Consider the following 7187-nt stretch of genomic DNA (forward strand, 5'->3'; position numbering starts at 1 on the left):
GATAGTTCTCACTATCGATGATTTACTTTTACTATCGACAGTTATCGGTAACGAAATTTCGAGGTTGGTATTCGTATGTAGTTGTAATCGTTTCACTCGACAAATTAATATTGCTAAAATCAAATAAAATTGATAAAAGATAAAACTTGAAAAATGTTTCTTACTCCAGACTAACCAACAATATCAAAATTCATTAGATAAGCATCAATGGCTTTGCATACATATCGATCTTCAAATATGGATGATGAAAACATCGATATATCGTTGTCATCTCGAATTCAAATTCAAACTTCATTGTAAATGTTTAATAATATTGTAAATTTTTACATATATTTCTTCAGAAGTAGGAAGCACTAAGGAATGATTTGTTAGATTTTATTTTTTGTTTCCCTGCGTTTAAAAGCTTAATAACTTGGCGTTTCATATTTGATAATTCATTCGAGCTAGAAGTTCACAATATTATTCAGATATTAACAGAGAGAAAATGAGAGTGCTTACGCCCGTTGTTTCGGTGTTCCCACTTTTTCAGTTACATCCACCGCGCGACTGCATGCGGACGCACTATACCGGCCACTAGTATCTCACAAACGCGCATTTCGAATCACGCGTAAGTCGCCTGATCTAGACAAGCTCTAATAGATGCCTTGCACGCTTTTGGATGATGTACTTTTGAATTATAGGTGGTGAGAGATTTTTAATTTTGTTTTAATTTATCCGGCTTCCAATGTGGTTAGAGACGGATTAGTACTGGAGTCTACCGTATGGTGTGCACGAGTCGTGTTGATGTAGTATAGATCTTCAAGCGGTGTCAGTGTCAGTGTTGGGCACATCGTAGGGTATCTTTCGCCACTCTAATGACGAATTCAACAAAATGAGGTTACAGTATTTGCTCCTGGTCTTCGTCTGTTTCCTCTGTGATTTAAGAATGTGTTCGGAAAATACGGTAACTAACAAAACTGCGGATTTCTCACAAGAATACAGACCCGAGGGACCACTGGTACTTTGCAGATTTTTGTAAGTAGTTGCGTTCTCGACGATTTGTGTCAGACTGTCAGACTTGTTTATCTTTATCGAAACACTACTTTGAACGTCACGCAGGCCAAAAGAGTTCATAGAATGCGAGGAACCGTACGATCACAGAGGCAACAAAACGGCCAAAGAAGAACTTGGATACGGTTGTGTGAAGGTAGTTATCAATAATTTCTTGTATATATATACATATTGTTAAATATTAATTCCTGCTCGTTAATTGTACAGTTTGGAGGCTCCAGGTATGAAGATGTTGAAAAGACAAAAGTACCCTGCACAGTATTAGCAGATATTGAATGTCACGGACAAAGAAAATTCTTTCAGGAAGGAGTTCCTTGTATAAGATATAGTGACCATTATTTTGCTACTACTTTACTTTATAGTATACTGTTAGGTTTCCTAGGTGTAGATAGATTCTATTTGGGTCAAAACGGTACTGGCCTAGGAAAACTGTTTACATTCGGTGGAGCAGGAGTATGGTGGATATTCGATGTAATATTGCTAGTAACCGATTCTCTGCAACCTGAGGACGGTAGCAATTGGAATCCTTATGCATAAAGAAAGCAGGTGTTTTTATATAGTTTTCCAATCTTTTTAAATCCGTGTAGTTACTAAAATGCATTTTGTAAAATAAATTTATATCTACTTGTACATATGTTATCGTGTAAATAGACTTCTGTTACTTAAAAGACATTTCTTGGGTTGATCGTTTCTATTGTACCAGTTTATATAAAAACATTCTTCTGTTTTAAAACAATGTGCGTTGTTTACGATCGGAACGTTATATACAAATGTGAACATGTTATAATTCGTAGTCATCCGGATGGTACAATTCGCTAAGCAATCTATAGACATATGATGGTGCATTTCCACCCCTGAAATAAAAACACAATAATTAATGAACACCATTATATAAGAGATTAAAATTGACACATTGATCAGTCTTACGTATTCGAAATAAATAATGTAACCAACTCTGGTGGTACATAATCAAATACTGGATTGTATACGTGAACTCTCTCCAGTAATTGCGCATTGGCACCATTGATTACACCTTTCATTGGAGAAACATGTTTATTGAATCCATCCTGTTCATGAGAACAAAGATATAGTGGGGACAATTTATAAAGTGGTAATAACACCGTTACTGGGACCGAGTAATGTTTTGCAGCCTGAGCAAAAGTATGCGAGCCAGAAATTGCTCTGAGCCCTCCATTTGCCATAACTGTGTGTGTACCGATTATTACTTTATTTACACGTGACATCATCGCGAAAATTGCTACATCCGATATTAAAGTGGTTTTTATTTTGGCCTTTGCAAGATTAACTGCCATTTCATGACCCTACAAACAAAGTTCTTTATAGTTTCATTATTAGTAGCTGATCAATAAACCTTATAACTAAATTATAATACTCACATCTAAAGTTGGCCCACCTTCGGCTACTATAACTTCAAACGCTCTTGTTGCAGCAGCCTTCTTGAAAAATTCTTCTACTAAATTAGATCTACCGATTGTCATAATGATTTCATTCGAATGAATATGTTCTGGAGCTAAGCATGTAATATTCTCAGCACTGAAAAGAAAAAGATGTATTAAGAAAAAGTGTTGATTATATTTGAACTATTATAGCTTACCATGTCTCCAATTCAACTTCAAATTCATTAATGTGTTCTAAAAGAGCTGACTTTAAAGAAGGTACAGAGACATTGAAATCAACATGTTGGTCACCCTCTGCAGTGAGAATTTTATGCAAAGACTCCTGTGGATCTGTTTCCTCTACTTTATTTTGTAGTTCTGAAGTATATTCCTCTCGAATTATTTTCAATATCCTCCGTACCATGTTCCCGATACAGGATTCAAGAGGAATTGCTTCTACTAAGTATTTTCCATTGCGTCTTATTACATCCATAAGGTACCTTGCGAAATACAAGCATACAATTAAAATAATTGTGTACTAAATCATATTATCCATCGGCTTAAAAAAATTGCATAAACTTAGGGATACACAAATGAGGTGCAGTGATATTTAATTACATAATGCGAAATCTCTGGTTCAACTGTAATACCAATAGTTAGTATACAAGGTATACCAAGTACTAGTAGATAAATTTTGCCAATCAATGATTATCAATGATGTAAAGATCATTTCGTTTTCATAATCAACACTGACACTTCTCAAATGTTATATAGGAATATACAAAACTTCATGGATATTTAAGGAAAATGAAATTTATATATACTTAGCAGTTGTCCATTCATAGTTATTTATAATTTCTTTCAAAACCGACATAGTTGCCACCACGATATTATATGTGCCCTTGATGTCACTGAAATACAAAATATTTGAAAAATTTGTGTCATATAAGGTTAGACGTGTTTGAATTCTCACCCGTAATGAATATCGTCTATTAGTTTAAGTACGCTACTGTGAATATCTTCCTCGTTTGTGCCAACCATTTTCGTTTACGGTGTTCTTAAATATATTCCTTACAAAAACGATACGGAAGAGTTGTAATAAATTACTCTAACAGTATCATTGGTATCGTACACGATAGAAGCAGCTGTTAAACCGGAACAATGATTGGTTCCGTTCTGTTCGTGGTGTCACTTCGCTCACTCTCATTCACTCTCATTGCACGTGTGTTTCAGCTAGCTTGACATGTGCATTATATCTTCGATTCTCGATCATCAATATACATAGAATAACGTTATAAATAATCTAGGAAATATTTGATCATTTTTCCGTAGCGTTTAGATAATAAAGAAATGGCGTTCGTCGGAGATGTTGTAAGTACAATAAATGTGTACTCATTCCAAGCGTTTTTTCTCGTCAAACACGGTCCTTAACCTACCCCGTACTTTCTCTTGTAAATAATGCCTAAAATATTTAATCTTCGGAATTTTATTTTAACGATGGAATTTATAATTATTTGATAATCTAATTTCAAGACTGCGGACCAATTAATCGCTGGTTCTAGTGTATTGTCCAGACCCGCGGAGGAATTCGGTAATGATGTAAGTTGTTTTTAAACAATATTAGACGACTAAAATGATCGTTATAAGTAAATTAATTATACTTATTTTTTCAGCCCTCTGTGGAAGCTATGTGGGCGATGAAAGCAATGGAGCATGCTGAAGTTTATTTCAATGTAAATATATTTATTTATTTCAGTGAGGAAAAGTATAAGATATGAATGTTATGATATTTTAGATTTTATGTTCGGTTGATCCTAAACTGTTGAAACTTACCCCTCACGACGACCAAATATACAAAACCTTTCGGGACACCTTTCCTAATCTGAAAGTGGACAAAATAGACGAGGAAGAATTAAAGTCTGAGGAAGGAAAAGCAAGGTGGAGACCATTCTGTGAACAATTCAAAGGGCTTGTGGAAGATTACAGTTTCGGTACATTGTTGAGGGCAGACTGCGAAAGTGATTACTTAGAAACAAACACTATACTCACAACTAGAATACAATTCTATGCCATTGAGCTTGCCAGGAACAGAGAAGGATACAATGATGGTATTAGGAAAAAATACAAGCCTAAACGGATTACAGAAAAATCATAGATTTTAATAATTACAATATTCCTATATTATATGTTAAAAAAAAACAAATACTTGAATAGTATGTAATTTTTCACCTACAGTTTTGTACAATTTGCAACCATGAAGTTACACGTTTTAATAGAATGTTATTTATATTGAACGAAAACGAATAAACCAGTTTAAAAAAGGGTATTATGTCGTTATAAAATTATTCATTTATTTTTTGATTTTTAAACTGATAAGTGGATTCGATGCTCGCGCTTTGTATTTCGATTGTGTGGCAGTGGACCTGGATGCAGCAGCTTCTCTGTTGAATCTTCTTCTTTTACCAACGCCTATTAATCTTTTCAAACTCGGTGGAACAATGTAATCAGGCACATCTTTTAAATGTGACTGTAATTTTACAGTGTGCAGCGCTTTATCTTGTCTCAAAGACTGTAAATCTCGGGGGTTATCCTCAAAGTAGCTTTTCAATTTTTCACAGTTTAGAACTTCCTGTTTTATTTCTTTCAAACGAGCTTCTCGTACAGCTATTCTCGTTACTGCTTTCCAAGCGTCTTTTGCTCGGTATCTAAAAATAACGGAATTATTCATTAATTTTATTTCTTATGCTTATGCTGTTTTATTTTTTAATATTTTCTCTGCTAACTAGACTAAAACTAGTTCGAAGTTTCACCGCTTTTAATTGTAAAGGGCACGATCAAAAAACAGCGTTATTTCACACAAATTTGACATACCTGAAACCTTCCACTTCCTCTAGCTTGAACTGATATGTTTTGAATAATGAGTCCCGATTATAACAATGTTTTAATTCTTCTTCAAGCTGATCAAGAAGAGGCCTTTCTCTTATTGATACAAAACTCAAAGCAGTTCCTTGATTATTTCCTCGTGCAGTGCGCCCAGCTCTATGAATGTAAGAGTTCACATCCAAAGGAAAATCGAAATTGATCACATTAGAGACAAACTGAAAATCTATGCCGCGTGCTACGCCAGATTCCTTGTCTTTTTTCCGTTTCCCCTTCTTGACTTTTATTATATGAGGCTGCAAAAATAATAAAAATTATATATTTGCATAATATGCAATTCTATGATTAAAATATGAAATTTACTTCTTCCAACGATTTTTCATCTGACGCGATTATAATATCGTACGTTCCGGTATTGAATTGAGTAACCGCCCTACATCGTGAAACTGCTGGCAATTCCGAATTTAAGACACAGGTAGGTATACCAAACTGTTCCAAGAATAATTTTAATTTATAACAACGATCCACCGTGTTTACAAAGATGATAGTCTTCCCTCTGTAAAGAAACATTTGTTAAATCAAATTTGATTCGTCTGTAATTATTTTAAACGCATTAATTTTTCTTTCATTACCTGATCAACTTTAGCTTTAATAGAGCATACAAAATAGCAGCTTTATCATTTTCCTCTGCAGCAAGACTATAATGTGATAACTGAGATAATGGGGCTAATGGAGGCTCTTCTAGTTTTAGAGTTGCTGGATTATGAAGAACCATTTTTTTGAGAGTGATAACATCTTCGGATAATGTTGCAGAAGCCAAAGCTGCTTGATACACAGTGGGTAAGTAATTCAATAAATTTTTTATTTCATCTTCATATCCAAAAGAAAATATCTGAAATATTGGGATTGTTATTATGTTTGAATTTGTTATTAGTTTGTGGTTGTTTTAAAACACATACCAAATCAGCTTCGTCAATGACTAATGTCTCCAAAGTACGCTTCAATTTCATATTGTTTGCTTTTAAGTGTTGCAGTACCCTGCTCGGAGTACCAATAACAATATCAGGGTTCTCTGTGAGTAATAATTTCTGAGCACTCAAATCTACTTGTGGACCAACGTCGACGGCTGTCACTTCTCTACTACATTTTGTAGTTAAATTAATCACTACATCGTGTATCTGTTTACACAGTTCCTTACTAGGTGCTATGATGAGACCTTTAATTTCTTGTTTTTTCTGCGTGCGTTTGTTCATTAAAATTTTTTGAATCATTGGTATAGCAAATGCAGCTGTTTTACCAGACCCTGTACGTGCTCTGATCAAAATATCCTTTCCTTCTAACATTAACGGTATCGCTTTTTCTTGTATCAGTGTAGGTTGTAGCCAACCTAATTTTGCGACAGCCTAAAATAAAAATGTACAATGGAGTATAATAAAAAATGATTCCTTACAAAATAACCTCTAAATTTAGAATTATAGATCTGTACTTTCAGTATCCTATCGTCCAATTCTAATTCATGGAAGTTCAGCGGCTTCGTCTCATTTTCTTCGTCCACTTCCATTTCGTTCGACGACATGTTAATTAGAAACTTAATAAACACGTGTTAGTTTGTTCACCGAGAGCACGTTGTTTACTTCTGTCCACTCTGGTGCGATTATATCGACTGAGAAAATTTCAGTATAAATCAAATAAATAAATGGTTTTTAAAATTGGCGATCGAATATTTTAAATTGTTCATCGAAGTCTTTAGCATCGGTGTTATTTTATATCAAATGTAATTTCTATCGTTATTTAATTTATTAACAAGGTAAACAATCTTAACGTCGTGGTGGCGCCATCTAATCAGGCGAATGTTGAACC

General features: G+C 34.3%; 4 protein-coding genes across 4 annotated transcripts; 2 read left to right on the forward strand and 2 right to left on the reverse strand.

Moving 5' to 3' along the window:
* The first annotated feature begins 703 nt into the window (after nt 1–703).
* Nucleotides 704–1722, forward strand: Amrt (TM2 domain-containing protein 2 amaretto). Its single transcript, XM_076794422.1, has 3 exons — nt 704–1014; nt 1099–1186; nt 1258–1722. Exons 1-3 carry the CDS (start codon nt 872–874, stop codon nt 1585–1587), a joined length of 561 nt encoding a protein of 186 aa, XP_076650537.1. The 5' UTR covers nt 704–871; the 3' UTR covers nt 1588–1722.
* A 49-nt stretch (nt 1723–1771) lies between these two features.
* Eif2bbeta (eukaryotic translation initiation factor 2B subunit beta) lies at nt 1772–3562 on the reverse strand. Its single transcript, XM_076794412.1, has 6 exons — nt 3421–3562; nt 3272–3358; nt 2666–2947; nt 2448–2604; nt 1978–2372; nt 1772–1904 (listed from the first exon to the last, which is right to left on the reverse strand). Exons 1-6 carry the CDS (start codon nt 3486–3488, stop codon nt 1832–1834), a joined length of 1062 nt encoding a protein of 353 aa, XP_076650527.1. The 5' UTR covers nt 3489–3562; the 3' UTR covers nt 1772–1831.
* Nucleotides 3563–3677: 115 nt separating this feature from the next.
* LOC143357799 (protein PBDC1) lies at nt 3678–4770 on the forward strand. The gene is made up of 4 exons (XM_076794423.1): nt 3678–3818; nt 3981–4046; nt 4121–4180; nt 4243–4770. Exons 1-4 carry the CDS (start codon nt 3798–3800, stop codon nt 4600–4602), a joined length of 507 nt encoding a protein of 168 aa, XP_076650538.1. The 5' UTR covers nt 3678–3797; the 3' UTR covers nt 4603–4770.
* A 9-nt stretch (nt 4771–4779) lies between these two features.
* Hlc (putative ATP-dependent RNA helicase DDX56) lies at nt 4780–7087 on the reverse strand. The gene is made up of 6 exons (XM_076794403.1): nt 6814–7087; nt 6287–6730; nt 5960–6219; nt 5691–5883; nt 5319–5623; nt 4780–5152 (listed from the first exon to the last, which is right to left on the reverse strand). Exons 1-6 carry the CDS (start codon nt 6901–6903, stop codon nt 4798–4800), a joined length of 1647 nt encoding a protein of 548 aa, XP_076650518.1. The 5' UTR covers nt 6904–7087; the 3' UTR covers nt 4780–4797.
* Between the last annotated feature and the right edge of the window lie 100 nt (nt 7088–7187).

Source organism: Halictus rubicundus, chromosome 10 (genome assembly GCF_050948215.1).
Source record: "Halictus rubicundus isolate RS-2024b chromosome 10, iyHalRubi1_principal, whole genome shotgun sequence".
NCBI lineage: Eukaryota > Metazoa > Arthropoda > Insecta > Hymenoptera > Halictidae > Halictus > Halictus rubicundus.

Coding starts and splice junctions, on each gene's coding strand:
- Hlc (XM_076794403.1), bottom strand. CDS start 6,903: ATGTCGTCGAACGAAATGGAAGTGGACGAAGAAAATGAGACGAAGCCG. Junction 5,884..5,959: donor TTAAAGCTAAAGTTGATCAG/GTAATGAAAGAA, acceptor GTTTCTTTACAG/AGGGAAGACTATCATCTTTG. Junction 5,624..5,690: donor ATGAAAAATCGTTGGAAGAA/GTAAATTTCATA, acceptor TTATTTTTGCAG/CCTCATATAATAAAAGTCAA.
- Amrt (XM_076794422.1), top strand. CDS start 872: ATGAGGTTACAGTATTTGCTCCTGGTCTTCGTCTGTTTCCTCTGTGAT. Junction 1,015..1,098: donor CTGGTACTTTGCAGATTTTT/GTAAGTAGTTGC, acceptor AACGTCACGCAG/GCCAAAAGAGTTCATAGAAT. Junction 1,187..1,257: donor TTGGATACGGTTGTGTGAAG/GTAGTTATCAAT, acceptor TTAATTGTACAG/TTTGGAGGCTCCAGGTATGA.
- LOC143357799 (XM_076794423.1), top strand. CDS start 3,798: ATGGCGTTCGTCGGAGATGTT. Junction 3,819..3,980: donor TGGCGTTCGTCGGAGATGTT/GTAAGTACAATA, acceptor TCTAATTTCAAG/ACTGCGGACCAATTAATCGC. Junction 4,047..4,120: donor CGGAGGAATTCGGTAATGAT/GTAAGTTGTTTT, acceptor TTATTTTTTCAG/CCCTCTGTGGAAGCTATGTG.
- Eif2bbeta (XM_076794412.1), bottom strand. CDS start 3,488: ATGGTTGGCACAAACGAGGAAGATATTCACAGTAGCGTACTTAAACTA. Junction 2,948..3,271: donor TATGAATGGACAACTGCTAA/GTATATATAAAT, acceptor GTATTTCGCAAG/GTACCTTATGGATGTAATAA. Junction 1,905..1,977: donor ACATTATTTATTTCGAATAC/GTAAGACTGATC, acceptor TTTTTATTTCAG/GGGTGGAAATGCACCATCAT.